The sequence below is a fragment of the Trachypithecus francoisi genome, unplaced genomic scaffold, assembly GCF_009764315.1.
Source record: "Trachypithecus francoisi isolate TF-2019V2 unplaced genomic scaffold, Tfra_2.0 Lachesis_group20, whole genome shotgun sequence".
Lineage (NCBI taxonomy): Eukaryota > Metazoa > Chordata > Mammalia > Primates > Cercopithecidae > Trachypithecus > Trachypithecus francoisi.
In genome coordinates this window covers 68,271,176-68,291,361 of record NW_022681466.1, presented here as the reverse complement: position 1 = coordinate 68,291,361, position 20,186 = coordinate 68,271,176, and the positions used below count along the sequence as shown (strand labels likewise).

Below are 20,186 nucleotides of genomic sequence, written 5' to 3'. Positions count from 1 at the left end.
AACCACAGCTAGATTTTTAAAACCCACTCAATCTAAGGAGGGGAAAAAGCAGGAAGGAGAACTGGGCAGGTAAAAGACACGGGGATAATAACAAAATATTCAAATCAGACCAGGCACAAGAGCTGGCAAAATCTACTACCAGGAGAAATGCCCATGAACAGTGTTAAAAATACACATTCAGCCAGGCGCCGTGGCTCACGAAGTCAGGAGATGGAGACCATCCTGGCTAACACGGTGAAACCCCGTCTCTACTAAAAATAAAAAAAATTAGCCAGGCTCAGTGGCGGGCGCTTGTAGTCCCAACTACTCGGGAGGCAGGGGCGGGAGAATGGCGTGAACCCGGGAGGTGGAGGATGCCGTGAGCTGAGATCGCGCCACTGCACTCCAGCCTGGGCGACACAGCAAGACCCCGTCTCAAAAAAACAAATAAGGAAGAGAAAAGAAAGAAAAGAAAGAAAGAAAGAAAAAATGCACATCCTCACATGCTCCAGGAACAAAAATTCCAAATCTTCAGCAAGTGAAGGAAAAATGCAGAGGGCCTTTGGCAGGGTAGTCTTGACTTTCTTGGGTGAGGGGAAGGGACAGGGACAAGAAGTTAACACCACCTCCTCCCAGCCCCACCCACTTTGGATGGCAGAAGCCTCACAGCCAGTCATGGCCTTCAGCATGGCTGGAGATGGATGCCATAAAGAAAACGTTTCTGCAGAGGCTGAGCTGCTCAGGGAAGAGAGTAGGGAAACAATCTGGTTTAAGCATCTACTGCTGAAGAGGAGCACTGAGGAGAGGAGGTGCAGCTGGGAAAAGCATGTTCTCCCAGGGTCTGGACTCCACGAGTGCTGAGAATGAGTACGGGAAACAGGACAGAGAAGAGGCAACCACTGAGAATATAGGAAGACGCACTGCTGAGAGGAAAGCCGAGGAGAACCAGACACAAAGCAACAAGGCTAGTCCCTTTCAATGTCTGATCATTGCTGGAACATTCCACTTCCTCTAGTGAATCAGCAAGATTCAAATCAGTTCAGTGAGGGAAAAAGGGACACAGAGGACAATAACGAGGCGGCCAACAAGACGGATGAGAAAGAGACTCACAAACAACTTATCACGAGAGAAGGAAGGAGCCTGCAGCAAAGATGAAAAGCACATCAGCAATTATTATGTTGACACTAGGAAAAGTGAGGCTTCCTCTAGACACTCAAAAACTAGATCAGCTATATCTGAAAATACTCTTCTTTGTTTTGTTTTGTTTTTTTGAAACAGAGTCTCGCTCTGTCACCCAGGCTGAAAGGCAGAGGCGGGATCTCAGTTCACTGCAACCTCTACCACCCGGATTCAAGTGATTCTCACGCCTCAGCCTCTCAAGTAGTTGGAATTACAGGCGCCCTGCCACCACAACAGGCTAATTTTTGTAGTTTTTTATTAGAGATGGGGTTTCACCATGTTGGCGAGGCTGGTCTTGAACTCCTGGCCTCAAGCGATCCTCCTGCCTCGGCCTCCCAAAGTGCTGGGATTATAGGCGTGAGTCACTGCACCCGGCCTGGAAATACCCTTCTTAAACAATGTTTTCAGTCAGTAGTGAAGGGCTACTGACCTACTGTAGCACCTACTACCTGAAGATAACACAATGGAAAGACAACTGAAACTGAAAAATCGATTAAAAAAAAAAAACAGGCCGGGTGTGGTGGCTCAAGCCTGTAATCCCAGCACTTTGGGAGACCAAGACGGGCAGATCACGAGGTCAGGAGATCGAGACCATCCTGCCTAACACAGTGAAACCCCATCTCTACTAAAAATACAAAAAAACTAGCCGAGTGAGGTGGCGGGCGCCTGTAGTCCCAGCTACTCGGGAGGCTGAGGCAGGAGAATGGCGTCAACCCAGGAGGTGGAGCTTGCAGTGAGCTGAGATCCGGCCACTGCACTCCAGCCTGGGCAACAGAGCGAGACTCCCTTTCAAAAAAAAAAAAAAACAGTAACTTTTTATATTCCAAGAGAAAGAATCCTTGCTTTTCAAAACTTCAGGCTCTCAAATACCTCTAAGTTGTTATAGGTCATTGACATCTAGGCAGATTACAACAAAACCACACAAATTGTTCAGGAACCACTGCCAACTGAGAAACAACCTAAAGTTGAAGACTGCACGCCTCGGACATTCCAAAGCCCAGAGTGTGCTTTCACACAGCTGACTCCTGTCTATCGAGCACACTAGAGACAGACAGACCCACCACTCACCATCCCTTGTCCATGGTTCAACAAGGAGGTTTTCGGGTCCAGACTTATCTTCTTTTCCTTTGACATCACATGCCTGAAGAGTCAACTGGAGAGGTTTACCTGACCAAAGAAAAGGAAAAGCAAGCTTTAAGCCAAAATATGAAGAACTGGAAACTAGCACACCTATGTGTGGAAACAGAGTCCTGTGGCTACCCAGACTGCCAACTAAAAATCTCCCTGTTTAGGCCGGGCGCGGTGGCTCAAGCCTGTAATCCCAGCACTTTGGGAGGCCGAGACGGGCGGATCACGAGGTCAGGAGATCGAGACCATCCTGGCTAACACGGTGAAACCCCGTCTCTACTAAAAATACAAAAAACTAGCCGGGCGCGGTGGCGGGCGCCTGTAGTCCCAGCTACTCCGGAGGCTGAGGCAGGAGAATGGCGTAAAACCCGGGAGGCGGAGCTTGCAGTGAGCTGAGATCCGGCGACTGCACTCCAGCCCGGGTGACAGAGCGAGACTCCATCTCAAAAAAAAAAAAAAAAAAAAGAAAAATCAACTTTTTCAGAACACTTGGCAAAAAAATATATATATATTTATATATACATATAAATTATCTTTTGCTATGATGATCTGAAAATGTTTTCCTTTTGTTTTAATAATATAATGAACACCCGTTCACCTATGATGTGACCTAGAACTAGAACATTACCCCATTCCTTCCTACCCACTGCTCCCTGCCTGAACAACCATCAGTCTAAATTCTGTTCAGCTTCCAGACACTACCTGCTATCCCTTCTACCCAGCCATGCCTGCTCTGGGCTGTTCACTGGTGCAACCCTCAACCACCCAAGAAAATAACTTTTCAAAATTTAGGGAGGAAGCTAGATTTATAGGACATCAAATGTCTAACTTTAAAATTTAAACAGGCAAAAGAAAAAAAAAATTAAAGAGGCTGGGCGTCGTGGCTCATGCCTGTAAATCCCAGCATTTTGGAAGGCTGAGGTGGGAGGACTGCTTGAGTCCAGGAGTTTGAGACCAGCATGGTCAACACTGGGAGAGCTCATTTCTAAAAAAAAATTTTTCAAATTAGCCAGGTGTGGTGGTGCATGCCTACTGTCCCAGCTACTCAGGAAGCTGAGGCGAGAGGATCACTTGAACCTGGGAGGTGGAGGTCTCAGTGTGCTGAGATTATGCCACTGCACTCCAACCTGGGTGTCAGAGCAGGACTCTGACTCAAAAAATAAATAAATAAATAAAATAAAAATAAAAATAACATACAAAGAAGCCATTCAGTCAGTCATATTAAGACAAAGGTAGAAACGTCACGGCAGAGGCCAGGTGTGGTAGCTCACACCTGTAGTCCCAGGAATTTAAGAGGCCAAGGTGGGAGGACTGCTTTAGCCTAGGAGACCAGCTTGGGCAACATAGTGAGACCCAATCTCTACAAAAAATTTAAAAAATTAACTAGGTATGCTGGCATGCACCTGTGGTCCCAGGTACTTGGGAGAGTGATGCAGGAGGATCACTTGAGCCTGGGAGGTCAAGGCTGCAGTGAGCTGTGATCATGCCACTGCACTCCAATCTGTGCAACACAGCAAGACACTCTCTCTCAAAATAAGTAAGTAAATAAGTAAAATGGCAAAAATATCACTGTAATATTGCAAACAGGATGAGACCCAATACTATATACTGTGGAGTCCAGGAAGGCTGCACTTGCAAGAGGAAGTGCTGCACTGCAGTCCTTTGGGAGTAACTTTATGGGCTCCTGTGTTGAGAGGGACGATAAGGCCCCATCCTAGTTTAGCAGAAAAATGCTCATAGGAATTACTGCTAGGCCCAAGGGGGGAAAGCGTGGCAGACAAGTGTCCAAATCCTTCAGAGCAGCTATCACGGGAATGCAGAGGGATGCATTCTAAGACAAAGATTCCTTTGCACCATATCTTGGCTAGCTTTCTCCCTCCAACAGGTAAGAACTACTCCAACCCTGTTGGCCTACACAATGAGACACTTCAGTACTTTACCAAAGATGGCTGTGTTCAAGTGGCCACCAGACCTGAGTAATTCTGCAAGCAGACTGTGGGAGCACAGCCTTGTGGACACTCAAGTGTCCTCTTCTGGTGATACTGCCATCACATAAATGAACCAAAATCCGCCTTCTCCCTGTCAATCCTAGTAAGGTCTGATACTCAGAGGATATGCTCATCCAGGAATCATGGTATAACTATAACAACCCAAAAAGATGAGAAGATACCAGAAGGTCATATGGCAAAGAACGGCTTTATGATTTGTCCACTGTTGACATTTCCATCACCCCCATGTTTTACCATATTTACCATATTTGAGGAGCAGGTTCTGTCTGACTGACGCCATGGACAGGATGAGGGATGAGGCATCATATTGTGTGTCCAGATGGTCAGTGATGGTGCACAGAGAGCTCATCACTTTGGCAACACTTCCTCTTGCGAGTGCAAAAGCCAGAAGAGTCAGTTCTACCTCTGGGGTAGAACAGCAGCTATAAGCAAAGAGCAAAAACTTTTCACTTCTTAAAAACATGAAAAAATCCAGGTGGCTCAAACCCCATGGAAGTGATCACCACAAGTAACATTAACCTGCCATATGCTTTCTACAGGTTTATCAGAAATATTTTTCAAAATACCTTAAGATAACCTAAGGAAAAATTAAATCAATCCAGAGAGCCAGGGAATGAAAGCCTCACTTCTATAACCTTTAATCTTTAAATATTAAATAATACCAACAAGCTACTCTAATAGGCCTCTGCTATGAAGAAGCCTTGGGTAATGAGTTGACTTGGCCAGAGAGTTGAGGGTTTATGCTTGAAGTACCAAAAATGTATTACACTGAATTATACTTCTTTGCCTTTAATTTAAACACATTACACTGAAACGTTAAAAACTGTCTAGATGGCCCAGGGACTGTTTTGTCCTCTAATGCAGTAATGTCCTCAGGGCTCACTGAGGCAGAACTGAGTGTCCCCACACAAAGCGGTCTCTTCTATCAAGCTATCCAGGCGCCCCTTCCCAGTTCTACAGGTAATCAGGCTCCCTGGACCTGCATGTGAAGGTCAGCAGGTTCTGAGTGAGGGAAGGCTAAGCCAGTTAGACTCTGAGACTTCCGTTCTATCAGAATCACAAGACTACTCCCCTTGGGCCCTGCAACACCCCTCCCCCGCCTCCCCAATTCTTCAGGTCAGGTGATATTGCTAAATAATGGAGTTTAGATGAGTGAACTATTATGTCACTTTCTCTTTAGCTACTAAAAAGCAAACATTTTTAGTGGTGATGGTTAAAAGATTAACACATATTTTTTAAAGACTTAACAAGCATATATACACTCCATTCCTCACAGAGTTTACCCTCATCAGCCTTGATTTTACCTAGTTATCCTTATGAGGAAACTGTCCACTTCTTCCAGCACATTAGGAGAGAGGAAAGTTGAGAAATCTGTAGATCCTGGTGAGAGAGAGAGTGGAGGCATGTGCCGCAGTGCCTTCCTAGAAGAGGAAAATGTAAAATCAGAAAACCAGACTGAATTTAGACAAAAAATAAACTGTTACAAGCTTGTTTTGACTAATCCCTTATAAACAGACAGTGTTCCCACAGAGAAGCTGGCACACAATATAAACTGGCCCCTTCGTTTTGTTTTGTTTTGTTGTGTTGTGTTTGAGACAGAATCTCCCTCTGTCATCCAGGATGAAGTACAGTGGCACGATCTCGGTTCACTGCAACCTCCACCTCCCAGGTTCAAGCTATTCTCCTGCCTCACCCTCCTGAGTAGCTAGGATTACAGGAGTCTGCCACCAAGTCCGGCTAATTTTTTTGTATTTTTAGTAGAGATGGGGTTTCACCATCTCGGCCAGGCTGGGCTTGAACTCGTGACCTCGTGATCCACCCGCCTCAGCCTCCCAAAGTGCTGGGATTACAGGCATAAGTCGCCGTGCCTGGCCTAAACTAGCTTTTTTTGCCCAGGAGTCATAGTGCTAAGTAGTTTGATAGGGTTTTGTGTTTGTTTGTTTCTTTCTTTCTTTTAGGAGTTCTACTTCCCTCTGGAATAAAGCTTATTCAACTCTCTGGAATCCAGCTTTCATGTTAAGTAGTGTTAGAAAAACTGACCCAAGAGGCAGAACAGCTTGTGGCTCAGTAGAAAACTTATTTTATAATTTGTTCAGCAGCAATAGGGAAAAAAACAAGAAAACTGTATACCTAGGATCTGAAGATCTATGGTATCTAAAGCGGTGTCATGAATTTCATGTTTCCCTAAACAGATTAGCCCATCACCATCTCCATTCCTGCCACGTTTCTTGGCCTTTCCACCTTCATGTCTGTTTTAATGTTCCCCCTTTCTTGTCTTTGCTTACATGTATCTTTCTGAATCCCCCAATAGCTTTACCTCCTCTAGGTTACCAGTCATCAAAAATGTATGCAACAAATGACTTCTGAGCCCCACTGTGTGCCAGCAACTGTGCTAGGTGAGTGAGTGTACCATGAAAAATTTCAAAGTATTCTGTGAATGTACCAAAAATAACTCAAAATTCTACAACTTAGTCGCTTAATGATAATGGTAATGAAAATCCCTGAAACAATTTCATTTCTACATTTCAAAAGAGAGACAATACAGCAAAGCTAACACTGTGTCAGCTCATACTCTGCCCTAGTTCTGCTCCTGTCTACACAATGAGCTGTTTTTGGGTTGCACAAACATGGCAGCTGCACACAGGTGCAGCTGATCAGTGAGGGCTAATGCACACAAGTAGCATGCAGTCATTTACTGACTGTATTTCCACTGATACAGGCAAACACTTCTGTCCCAAAATATTCTTTTCCTTACCTATCTTTCCTCATTGATATTTTTTCAATAAATCTTTATTTTAAAATAGATTTAGATCACTAATCTTAACAAGGCAGGAGTGCATGAAAATACCATTGCAGATGAACTAGTAAAACTGAGTAGGGACACAAACTTTAAAATCTGTCCATTCTTCAACCACTTGCCACATCTTCAAAAAAATAACGTAAAAACCTCTTCCTTTTCCTGAAAATCCAGTCCATAAGGTGGGGCTGTGCAACGTTGGCATCTGTATGTGTCTGGGGAGTAAGGGGAGTAGTCATGGTGGCCTACAGTGAGGTTTTAGAGCCTGAGCAGGGTGAGAAAGGTATCTTCACAAAGGTATGGCCTAATATGGAATGCAGGCACCAAGTGGGGCAAGAAGGGTGGGCTGGCACAGGGTATAGGAACTCAAGGAAGATAAGAAGGGCATCTGTGCAAGGGTAGCCACAGCAGCAGGTCTGCAAAAGATGCTGGAGCAGGAATGGGATAGGGAGGGTGTCCATGCAAGGGCAGGGACAATGGGACACTGGTTACATAGAGGAGAACTCAGTAAGTATGAAAATGTATCAAGGATGATGGGAAGCAAGTTTCTTAATATCAGAGAAGGGAGTCACAAATAAAGAAATAGGACGGGCACGGTGGCTCATGCCTGTAATCTCTGCACTCTGGGAGGCCAAGGCAGGTAGATCTCCACCTAGAGAGCCCTGATTCAGAAAAATGGCTGATTCCAGGACTAATGTAGGGAACATTCAAGATAAGCCTGGAATATCTTATGTCAGAACATATGGAAGCATTCCAAGAATAATGAGGCATGTCAAAAGGACACACAAGCCAGACTGAAGGGGTTGCCACCAGCCAACTCCAGGATAATATAAGCATTAAAACTGCAGCTGACTCTCATCTAGTGCATAAACAGGAATCCACTAATATAAAGTTTTGATGAGGAATGAGATATTTACACAGTCTCAAAGTACCATCTTCAACACATTAATTATGAAGTGAAAAATAATTATTTTGCAATGGAAAAGTCTGGCAAAAATCACTTTAATCAAGTGATCAAAGTTAACATGACTGCACTAGAATGAGGACTATCTGACGCTGGGTGCAACCTGACGGGATGCAATGAGAACAAAGCATCACTTCTATGATATTCCTGCTAGAGATAGATACAAAACCTCAATCTGATCACGATGAAACATCAAATAAAGCAGAACTGAAGGACACTCTTTAAAATAACTGACCTGTGATTTTCAAAAGTATCAGGGTCAAGGACATACTGAGGAAAGTCAAGGAAATACTGAGGAATTGTTCCAGAACGAAGGAAACTAAAGAGATATGACAATGAAATGCAGAATATTTCGCTGGATCCTTTTGCTGTAAGGGGCGTGACTGGGGCAATGTGCAAAACTTGAAGGGAGTCTGAGGATGAGATGGTGGCAACGCAGCAAAGTGCACCAATGTGGATTTCCTGATTTCAATGGTTGTCAGTAAATGTTCTTGTTTACAGGAAATACACACTCAAGTATGCAGGAACGATGGGGCACAGGCTGGCAAATTACTCTCTAATGACTGAGGAAGAAATAAAAATTATTTGTTAACTGTAAACTTGCAATGCTTCTTTAAGTATGAAATAATTTGGTGAGAATACACGTTAAAACAGGAAGAAAGAACAAGGTATGGCCAACTATTACCCTTCAGAACTAGCATTGCAGCAGTGTTATTTGCTAAACAGTTTTACTCAATAGTGCTAACAAATCTCGAAAGATGTCTTGAAAACAAAATATTAGCAATCTCTTTGGCTGATACTCTCATAGCCTACACTATAGGTGCCTATTATCAGTTGCTGAATCTGCACAATACTAATATTTCAGTGCTGCTATAGCTGGTTGTATTTGTCTTATATGTTACTACTTGGTCTTTTTGCCCTAATCATTTTTTTAAAAGTACTCTATATTTCAAAATAAATTAATTTAGTACCCCTGAAAAGATTTCACTCATTAGTGGAAACAGCCCTCAACGGATCCATTACTGTAGCCTGCTCATGTGACTTCAGGAAAGGTCACAACATCTGCGTCTATAAAATGCGGTAATTTTCACAGGTACATTTCAGTGTCAGTAGGTAAAATAATAGACAGCATCTGAAAGGGCTTTATCCAACATCAAATCCTATATAAACATGAGCAATTACTTCCCAATGGACAAGGAACAGGCACAGCATACGTGATCTTCCACAAGACTGGTCCATTTAGTGAGCTGATGAAGAACACTGTAGGAACTGTGTGAGGAGGAGCAGGAAGGTGGAATGGGCACTTTTTCAGTCTGTAAAGTCAGAACGTCAATGAAAGAGAGAAGCGCTGTGGAGCTGAGAGGCACCAACAGGAAACACTAAGGCACCTGAGGCCGAGCTGACTGAGCCACAACGATCAATGATGGAAGGCCGCTCAGTGATACTCCCTAAAGGATGACGGGAGAATGAGGGCATGTTGAGGGGGCTGGAAAATAGAGGGAATGACTTACTGAGTATTGTGCAGCACTGTCTGGACAAAGGCGGGATTTGTCTCCATAGAAGCCGTCACCAGAGATGTCAGCAGAGACCAATACCATATTGCAGAAGCATCTGAGACTGAGACCCCAGACTTCTTAACTCTCTGAAAGCCAACAGCCCTGAGACCATGAATTCTAGTGTCGCAGCCATCGCTAAGACAACGCTTTATGTTAATCTGGACATCTGTTGAGCACAAACAAAAAATTCAGTATTGGATTAACTTCTTTAGTTAGGAAATGCTGGGCTCCCAACTAAAAGCAAAATAGTAATAGACATTTTGAAAAGAAAATTCTGAAGATACACTTTGATGACAGAAATAAATAGCATGTGCAATGGAACTACTATGTAATAAATTTGTCAAAAAGCATTGACAAATCTAAGAAATCATAAGAATAATATGTAAAATTAAGGGTGGTTTAAGTCTTTACAACAAAACTTCTTAGGAACTTAGGAGTCTTGAAAAAAACTACACAAAGAACAACTTAAAACAAGCCTGTCTGAATACATGGTAAGAACATTTCTAGAATTTTTCCTAGGATTCTGAAATTTGGATTAAGTTACAGAACAGTAGCTGGCTTATAAGCAATTGTGAGAATTCATTTTTAATAATCAAATCCAAACAGATGACATATACATGACTCACTTTTAAGAGATGTCACAATTTCTTATGTGGGTCAGAGGAGAGAAGGTAAGAAGTTAAAAAGGACACAACTTAGAGAAAAGACCACAATATAAGACAGGAAGCTTCTAATCCACAGGCCTAACTACTTATTTGCCTAGGGGTGAGACACAAAGACTCTACCTCCCCAGGCCTCAGTTCCTTTGAGCAAAGAATACTTCTTTTGGCCCAGGAAAGCATTAGAAGAAATGAGATAAAACATGAAGCATTCCGGCTCCCTGAATGAAATAAGCCTGGAAAGCAATCACAGAATTGTGATTACTTCCAAAATGCTATGTGTAAAGCAAGGTTATAATGGTATAAAATTGGAAACAACCTAAATGTCCAAGAATGAGGGGTGGGTTAAAATTACAGCTTTTTTTTTTTTTTTTTGAGATAGAGTCTTGCTCTGTCACCCAGGCTGGAGTGCAGTGGAGCAATCTCGGCTCACTGCAACCTCCGCTTCCCGGGTTCAAATGATTCTCCTGCCTCAGCCTCCCAAGTGGCTGGGATTACAGGCATGCACCACCATGCCCAGCTAATTTTTGTATTTGGTAGAGACAGGGTTTCACCATGTTGGCCAGGCTGGTCTAGGACTCCTGACCTCAAGTGATCTGCATGCCTCGGCCTCCCAAAGTGCTGGGACTGGAAGCGTGAGCCACTGCCCCCAGCCAATTACAGCATATTTTTACAACACTAAATCAGGGTGCTTGTGAATACAACACGTTCTAAAAAATTACAAAAGAACATGAAAAGACTATCAACATTTTTGTAAAAAGATATGTATAGATGTATGTGAACAGATACATACAGCTCTTTTTTTTTTTTTTTTGAGACGGAGTCTCGCTGTGTCTCCCAGACTGGAGTGCGGTGGCGCGATCTCGGCTCACTGCAAGCTCCACCTCCTGGGTTCCCGCCATTCTCCCGCCTCAGCCTCCCGAGTAGCTGGGACTACAGGCGCCCGCCACCACGCCCAGCTAATTTTTTGTATTTTTAGTAGAGATAGGGTTTCACCGTGTTAGCCAGGATGGTCTTGATCTCCTGACCTCGTGATCCACCCGCCTCAGCCTCCCAAAGTGCTGGGATTATAGGCGTGAGCCACCACGCCCGGCCATACAGCTCTATTTTTTAGGAAAAAAGGTGTGTATATATGTGTGCATATATGTGTGTGTATGTAAACCATACACACACACACATACACAAATACACAAACACAAGGAAAGGTCTGCAAGGATCCACACCAAGGTAGTCACAGTAACAATCGCTGGGTAGTAGGACTTGAATATTTTTGTTTATATTTTTCTAATTTTCCAACAAGAAAACGGGAATAAAATATTTTTAATGGTCTAGCACAGTGACTCACGCCTGTAATCCCAGCACTGTGGAAGGCCAAGGCGGGCGGATCATGAGGTCAGGAGTTCAAGACCAGTCTGGCCAACATAGTGAAACCCCGTCTCTACTAAAAATACAGGAAATCAGCCAGTTGTGGTGGTGTACACCTGTAATCCCAGCTACGTGGGAGGCTGAGGCAACAGAATCACATGAACCTGGGAGGCGGAGGTCGCAGCGAGCTGAGATTGCGCCATTGCACCCCAGCCCAGGCGACAATGTGAGACACCATCTCAAAAAAAAAAAAAAGAACATATATATGATATATATATATCATATATAACACATATAAACATACATAATACGTAAATGTTTATGTATAAACATATATATAAACATATATATTTTTAATATATATATTTATAATCCCAACATTTTGGGAGGCCAAAGTAGGAGGATAAAGGCCAGGAGTTTGAGATCAACCTGGGCAACATAGTGAGGCCCCATTTCTACAAAAAAGTGGAAAGAAATTAGCCAGGCATGGTGGTGCATGTCTAAATCCCAGCTACTGAGACTGAGGCAGGAAGACTGCTTGAACCCAGGAGTCTGAGGTTACAGTGAGCTATGAATGCACCACTGCACTCCAGCCTGGGTAACAAAAAAAGATCCTGTCTAAATATATATATAAATATATATGATATATAAATATATATTTTTTAATGAAAAAAATGGTTTCACTGTTCTTATATATTTATTTCTCTTTTTTTGTTTGAGATGGAGTTTTGTTCTGCCATCCAGGCTGGTGTGCAGTGGCGTGATCTCCGCTCACTGCAGCCGTAGCCTCCTGGGTTCAAGCGATTCTTCTGTCTCAGTCCCCCAAGTGGCTGGGATTACAGGTGTGCAGAACCATGCCTGGATAATTTTTGTATTTTTAGTAGAGACGGGGTTTCAACATGTTGGCCAGGCTGGTTTCAAACTCCTGATCTCAAGTGATCCACCTGCCTTGGCCTCCCAAAGTGCTGGGATTAGAGGCGTGAGTCAGCATGCCCCGAGGCTTTTCTATAATTTCTACAACACTTAATGAATGAAATAATGACCACTTTTGTGTACATCCTAAGAAGCAAACCAAATCTTAAAAACTAACAGCCTCTCCACTTCAAAGGGCCTTCTGCTAAAAAATAGTACTTCCTTGCCTCTCCCTATCCCGAGTTCTGTTGGACTTACAGAGCTGACTGACGTTGGCATTTTCCAGCAGCGTCACATAACCAGTGACATTGCTGGGGATGTGCACGTCTCGGACTTCCTGAAGATCGCTGGCATTCCTCCCCACAGCTACTGTCACCTGCTGTGGCATGTAGCTCTGGTCAGTGGCAGCCACTGCAATGGACAAGTGCCTAAGCACAACATCTGGCTTCATTTTTAAACTGGAAAACACAAAAAGCAGAAACTACAAATGTTTATAGGAGTCAAGAACTGACAGGATCCAGAAGTCCCATCTCAAACAGCTTACATTTGATATACCCAAAGACTGGTTTTCCTAACAGCCACCAACTTGAAATGCTGGCTATGAGTTTCAAAGTCCTTCTGACCTTGACCTTCCCACATCTCTAAAAGATCTTTCAGTTCAAGATTAATCTTACGATTCCTTTTAAGCTATCTGTACAGGAAGAAAGAACAATATGAACATTCTAACAAAATCCCTTTACCTGGCAAAAAAGCAAATTGTAAACTGCATACAAAAACCTGAGTATATTCTCTCATCTATAAATTAGATGTCTAAAGGTCAAAAGTGCCCTCTAAGAGAAAACAATACAATTATTTCTGGCACTTAGTTCTACCAATTGGAATTAGCCTGTTTTCTGAGGGGACAGGTGAAAATTTCAATAGCAGCTTCAGAGCTTCCAGAAATACCACTGTTTATTATCATCAGCTCCACTCCAGGATTCCCGACCATACCATTTCTTCTTCTAAAGTGACCAACTCAGTTACATACAGTGAATTTCAAAAATGTATAGAAAGAGGCCAGGCATGGTGGTTCACGCCTATAATCCCAGCACTTTGGGAAGTCTGGAGTTCGAGACCAGCCTGGCCAACATGGTGAAACCCTGTCTCTACTAAAAACACAAAATTTGGCTGGGTGTGGCGGCAGGCACCTGTAATCCCAGCTACTCGGGAGGCTGAGGCAGGAGAACTGCTTGAGCCTGGGAGACGGAGGCTGCAGTGAGCAGAGATCATGCCACTGCACTCCAGCCTGTGTGTCAGAGCAAGGCTCCGTCTCAAAAAAAAAAAAGAAATAAAAAAAGTATAGAAAGGGACCGGGTGCAGTGGCTCATGCCTATAATCTCAACACTTTGGGAGGCCAAGGTAGGAGGATTAAGGCCAGGAGTTTGAGACAAGCCTAGGCAACGTAGTGAGGTCCCGTTTCTACAAAAAAGTGTAAAGAAATTAGCCAGGCATGGTGGTGCATGCCTAAATCCCAGCTACTGAGACTGAGGCTGCTTGAACCCCCAGGAGTCTGAGCTATGACTACACCACTGCACTCTAGCCTGGGTGACAAAAAAAGATCCTGTTCAAAACAAAAAAAAAAAAGAGTAGAGAAAGGATATTTCAAAATACAATCACATGTAAGTTCTTGCTCTTTGTAGTATTAATTTTCCTGAGAAACTAGTGAAAACAGATATGAAATCAGTACTAATCTAAAATTAATCAAATGTTATTTCCTCCTTTAAAATATCAGGGAAATTATCTGTTTATGAATATACAAGCCAGGTTACATGATTTTACATGAGTCATTTTACTTGATTCTTAAAGTACCTTCATAGAGAGCCACTTAAAATACAAAGAGTAGACAGTTAAGAAGAAAACATTATATCCCACCCACCGAATCCAATGTGAACAGGCACTGCCATCCGACTGCCAGTAGGATGAGGTTTCTCCATTTGTCATCTTGTCAATGTCTGCAGAGTTGGAGGATGTTTCTATATAAGCATAGCACTTTGCTACTGACTTGAGTTTATCCATCTCTGGGCTTCTAGTTAGATCTCCAGGGCTTTCTGTAGGGGAAACCAGAGTTGATTACATGACATCTCTTTCACAAAGGGGGAAAAAAAGAGTCATTTAAAATACCTAAGAGAAATACACTTGGTACTTTGGCCCTAGAAACACAAACCTTCCTTAAAATCTCCTTCCAGATCCTTCTGTAGTTCATCAGTGTCATGAGTGGATTTTCATGCACATGTGTCAAATGTGCCTCCCTCAAACTGTTACATCATTGGCAAATTACCTGACGTGAAAATCATGTGTCACCTTCCAAAGAATCCACTGGCCAAGGATTACCCCATCGTCTCCCATTAGTGCAATTCTTTAATCACTGATAGATTTGCAAAACCATGCCGAGAAGAAAATGGTAAATTACGGTTTGAATTTACACTTTTTAAATGATGAGTGACACTTTTTAAGCTGCTTGTTTCTGAGTACAGTCTGGTCCTGCCCTCTTCCATGTTCTTCTGGGTTAATTCATATATTTTCTATATATGATCAAATGTATATACAAACATATGTATAATAGCTAACATTTACTTAAGTGTTTACTATAACCCATGCACTTTTTTTGTTGAGATTTTTTTGAGAGGGTCTCATTCTGTTGCTCAGGCTGGAGTGCAGTGGTGCGATCACAGCTCACTGCAGCCTGGATCTCCTAGGTTCAAGTGATCCTCCTGTCTTACCCCAAGTAGCTGGGACTACAGGCATGCACCACCATGCCTGGCTAATTTCTAAAAATTTTTGGAGAGATGGGGTCATCCCTGTGTTGACCAGGCTGGTGTCAAACTCCTGGCCTCAAGTGATCTTCCCGCTTCAGCCTCCCAAAGTACCGGGATTATAGGCATCAGCCACTGTGCCTGGCCATGTGCTTTTTATACATTCTTTATGTATTAAGTCATTTTAAAAATAAAGAAACTGGCCGGCCTCAGTGGCTTACGCCTGTAATCCCAGCACTTTAGGAGGTCAAGGCAGGCGATCACTTGAGGTAAGGAGTTCGAGACTAGCCTGGCCAACATAGTGAAACCCGATCTCTACTAAAAATACAAAAATTAGCCAGGCATGGTGGCATGTGCCTGTAATCCCAGTTACTCAGGAGGCTGAAGCACGAGAATTGCTTAAACCTGGGAGGCAGAGGTTGTGGTGAGCCGAGATCACACCACTGCACATCAGCCTGGGAGACAGAGTGAGACTGTCGCAAAAAAGTAAATAAAGAAACACAGAGTTAAATAATTGACCAAGGGTAGAGTTACCAAAAAATTTAGTCAGTCAACTGTGCCTTTAATATGCTACAAAATGTATTTTTGTTACCCAGAATGTCATTTGTTTTTGACTCTGCTTATGATATATTTTTTTGCTGTGAGGAAGGTTAAATTTTCATATAGACCAATTTATTAATATTTTCTTTCACAGATTCTGGATTTCATGCCTTGCTTAGAAAGGCTGTTGCGTACTTTACAAAGTGGAACTATTTTCTTCCAATATTTTTAGCATTTTATTTTTAGTTGAACTTTTTGATCATCTGAAATTTATTTTAGTGAATGGAATGTATTAAGAATCTAGTTTCAGCCAGGTGGTGGCTCACACCTGTAATCCCAGCACTTTGGGAAGCCGAGGTGGGTGGATCATCTGAGGTCAGGAGTTTGAGACCAGTCTGACCAACACAGTGAAACCCCATTTCTACTAAAAATATAGAAATTAGCCGGGCGTGGTGGCACATGCCTGTAATCCCAGCTACTCAGGAGGCTGAGGTAGGTGAATTGGTCGAACCCAGGAGGCAGAAGCTGCAGAGATCATGCCACTGCACTTCAGCCTGGGCAACAAGAGTGAAACTCAAGTCTCCAAAAAAAAAAAAAAATCTAGTTTTATTTCTTCTTCAAATGGCTAACTAGGTGCCCTAACTCCATCTGCTGGCAGTTCACCTTTCCATCCTGATGTATAACGCTGACTTTATCTGGTACTCTATTCTCACATGTATATCGCATCTATGTCTGGGCTCTGTTATGTTCCACAGACCTATCTATACACATCATGAACTTCTGTTGCTATCTCCAAGTGAGTGTGCGGTGGCTTCCCTCATTTATCCAGTAAATCCTCACTGAATACCTACCATGCAACAGGCACACAGCAGGAATGAGGAAGCAGACAAGACAGACAACACACAAGTGAATCAATAATGCTACAACTTCAGATAACAATAAGCACGTTTTCGACCATTAAACCTGCCAAGGTGATCCTGACCAGAAGGTGGGGGGTGGGGGAGGTGTTAATTAGATAAAGAGGAAAGGCATCCCTGAAGTCACATCTGAGCAGAGAATTGAATATGAGAAACCAGCTGTGTTAGGAAGGAAGAAAGGGAATGAGGAGAAAGATCACATTCTTATGTTACAAACTCAGGACTTTACATTTTCAGAAATACAGGCAGGGAAAAGATTTGGCTCATTTTACCAATACGACAGAAGAAACGGTAAGAGTATTTTCAGGAGAAACCCCCACACACATACCCTTCTCCTTTTGTACCAGTTGATCCAGAGACTCCTTCAGCACGGATGACCGCATGGTGCACATGTTCTTGCAGTGCTCCAGCATCGGGTAGGGCATCACCGCGCTGGAGAGCCGGTTGCGGTGCAGGAACCGCAGTATCATTGACGAGTGAGCATCAAGGCCTTCCTTCAACTCCGAAAATATGTCTATGAAACCTAAACAGACAACATCCACTTTTGGTGTTTTGGGGAAGCCACAGTAGTTTCCACATCCCCTGCCTGATGGCCTATCTGAACTGGCTAAATTAAAAGCAGTCATTAACAGTCTTCACTGATATTTTCAGTTTTAATTGTTTAAAAATCTAAGTTTTAAAGAAATGAACCAGTAGCATTCTGAACTTAAGAATTAATTCAGCCGGGTGCAGGGGCTCATGCTTGTGATCCCAGCACTTTGGGAGGCCAAGGCGGGCAGATTACCTGAGGTCAAAAGTTCGATACCAGCCTGGCCAACATGGTGAAACCCCATCTCTACTAAAAATACAAAAAAATTAGCCAGGCATGGTGGTGGGCGCCTGTAATCCCAGCTACTTGGGAGGCTGAGACAGGAGAATCACTTGAACTCAGGAGGCAGAGGTTGCAGTGAGCCCAGATCACGCCATTGCACTCCAGCCTGGGCAACAAGAGCGAAACTCCGTCTCAAAAAAAAAAAAGAATTAATTTTAGTTGAAAATAATTTTAGAAGACTTAGAATAATGATTATTTGTTTCAATCCAAACTTCAAAAACATAGAAGCACTTAAACACTGATAGACGTTTTTAAGGAAGTCTTGCATATAGAATACAGGGTAGAAGTAAAGTTCAGGGCATTAAGAGTAAACGCGTAACTGCTTTTATACTAAGACGCTAAGACAATGATTATGACAATACAACCACTACCATTACCACAGTTTCCAACGGTATTTTACAACCAATAAGGTGCTTCCACATACATATCATTCCGTCCTCACAATAAGGTGAGGGGGAGGCACAGACGGTACAGGTATCCTTTTTAACAACTGAGGAAAATGAGGCTCAGGTGACACACCAAGATGTCAACTGATAATAGGGAGCCCCCCATGAGGCCATCAGTACAGGCTGGGAGAGAGAAAGCAGGGTGACAGCAGTGGGAATCATGGACATTTGAGTCACTTCCTCATGTAATTTACCTGTGCCTTCAGGACCTGCTCAAGCCCAATCACATATATACCACTTCCATCTGATGATGGAATGCTGCTGTGCACACCCAACTTTAGGCTGGATGGGTCAGAAAACACCCAGTTCATGATAGACAGTTCAGGTCACATGGTAAATTGCTGACCCATAGTCAAATGTTCAGTTTCTACCAAGGCCCAGAGCTGTCTCTCAAAAGAAGAGTAGTTATCTGCAGAAGATGGTAGGGCCTTGCTCCAAAATCCTAAAGGCCTCTGCTGTGATTCACCTATGGGGGTCTGCCAGAGGCTCCAAACAGCGTCTCTGTCTGCCACTGACACCTCAAGCACCATTGGATCTGCTGAGTCATATGACACAAGTGGCAGAACAGCTTGCACTGCAGCCTGGACCTGTTGCAGAGCCTTCTCCTGTCCTGGACCCCTCTCAAAACTGACAGCCTTTCGGGTCACAGGATAAATTGGCCAGAGTCACACACCCAAATGAGGAATGCACTGCCTCCAAATCCCAGGTGATCCACGAGGTGTTGTGCCCCTCTCTTGGCTGTAGGAGGGGCCAAACACAGCAACTTATCCTTCATCTTAGAAAGAGTATGCTGACAGCCCCACACCACTGGACCCCTAAACATTTCACTGACGTAGAAGGTTCCTGAATATATTTCACATTTATTTCCCACCCCCTGGCACACAAATGTCTCACCAATAAGTCCAGTGTGTTTGCTACTTCTCACTCACTGAGTCCAATCTGCATAATGGCATCAATGTAATGTACCAGCGTGATATCTTGTGGAAGGGAAAGTGATCAAGATCTCCGCAAACAATATGATGACACAAAGCTGGAGAGCTGATACACCCGAAGTAGGACAGTGAGGGTATATTGCTGGCCTTGCCAGCTGAAGGCACATGGCTTCTGGTGGGCCTTATGGACAGGAATGGAGAAAAGGGCATTTGCCAAGTCAATGGCTGCACAACAGGTCCCAGGAGATGTGTCAGTGTGCTCAAGCAATGAAACCACATCTGGTACAGTAGCTACAATCGCAGTCACCACTTGGGTAAGCTTACGATAATCCACTGATATCCTCCAATATTCATCCGTCTTCTGCACAGGCCAAATAGGACAGTTCAATGGGAACATGGTGGGAATCACCACCCTTGCATCTTTCAAGTTCTTGATGGTGGCACCAATCTCTGCAATCCCTCCAGGAGTGTGATATTGTTTCTATTTACTATTTTTCTAGGTAAAGCCAGCTCTGATGGCTTTCATTTGGCCTTTCCCACTGTAACAGCTCTCAGCCTACTGGTCAGGGAGCCAACGTGGGGACTCTGCCAGATGCTAATTATGCCTATTCCAATTATGCACTGGGTCCCATTCTTTCCCAATCAATGCTCTCATTTTAACAGTGACACCGCTGAGGCTGAGTGTGCACCTTTCATTGGAGGTCAGCCACTCACATGATAGGAGCTTGTGTCTGATTTTCCACAACTTCAGCCCTTTGTCTAAAGGAGATAAGACTCTCACCCAGGGCAATCTTGGAAGATGTGAGGCTATGTATGCATTTCTGGAGACAGAATCCCCGAGCTCTTCCTCTTCTTTCATCACTCTGTCCAGCAAACTTAGGAGCACCAACCAACTTCATTACACTCCTTGGTTCTTCACATAGGGCCAAAGGTATCATGTATGGAGTCACTAAACTCCTCGATTCTCAAGAGAGGTGAATTGGGAATATCAAGCGCATTTACACAACTCTCTTAACAGTTCACGCCAAGGACTATCAGTGTTCTCCATACTATTAGAAGTAGACTCCTTAGCATTTTTGGGTCTAGTAAGATTAAACAGTCAACTCCCAAAACTACAAAACCAACTAAAGGAATCCATCC

At 43.4% G+C, this 20,186-nt stretch overlaps 1 protein-coding gene and 1 non-coding gene across 5 annotated transcripts in view; one reads left to right on the top strand and one right to left on the bottom strand.

Annotated features, from left to right (window-relative positions):
* The window catches only part of ZZEF1 (zinc finger ZZ-type and EF-hand domain containing 1), a 142,441-nt gene that overhangs the window by 98,880 nt on the left and 23,375 nt on the right, over window positions 1-20,186 (bottom strand). For all 4 annotated transcript variants that reach the window (XM_033185045.1, XM_033185047.1, XM_033185048.1 and 1 more), the window contains exons 3-9: window positions 17,126-17,320; window positions 14,464-14,635; window positions 12,807-13,006; window positions 9,568-9,778; window positions 5,600-5,716; window positions 4,539-4,717; window positions 2,227-2,325 (exon numbers count right to left, since the gene is read on the bottom strand). In XM_033185045.1, coding sequence (XP_033040936.1) covers window positions 2,227-2,325; window positions 4,539-4,717; window positions 5,600-5,716; window positions 9,568-9,778; window positions 12,807-13,006; window positions 14,464-14,635; window positions 17,126-17,320 — 1,173 coding nt within the window. The remainder of the gene's footprint in view (window positions 1-2,226; window positions 2,326-4,538; window positions 4,718-5,599; window positions 5,717-9,567; window positions 9,779-12,806; window positions 13,007-14,463; window positions 14,636-17,125; window positions 17,321-20,186) is intronic.
* On the top strand, window positions 14,774-14,876 carry LOC117068125. Its single transcript, XR_004430986.1, has one exon. It is a non-coding gene; the product is annotated as a small nucleolar RNA U13 (small nucleolar RNA).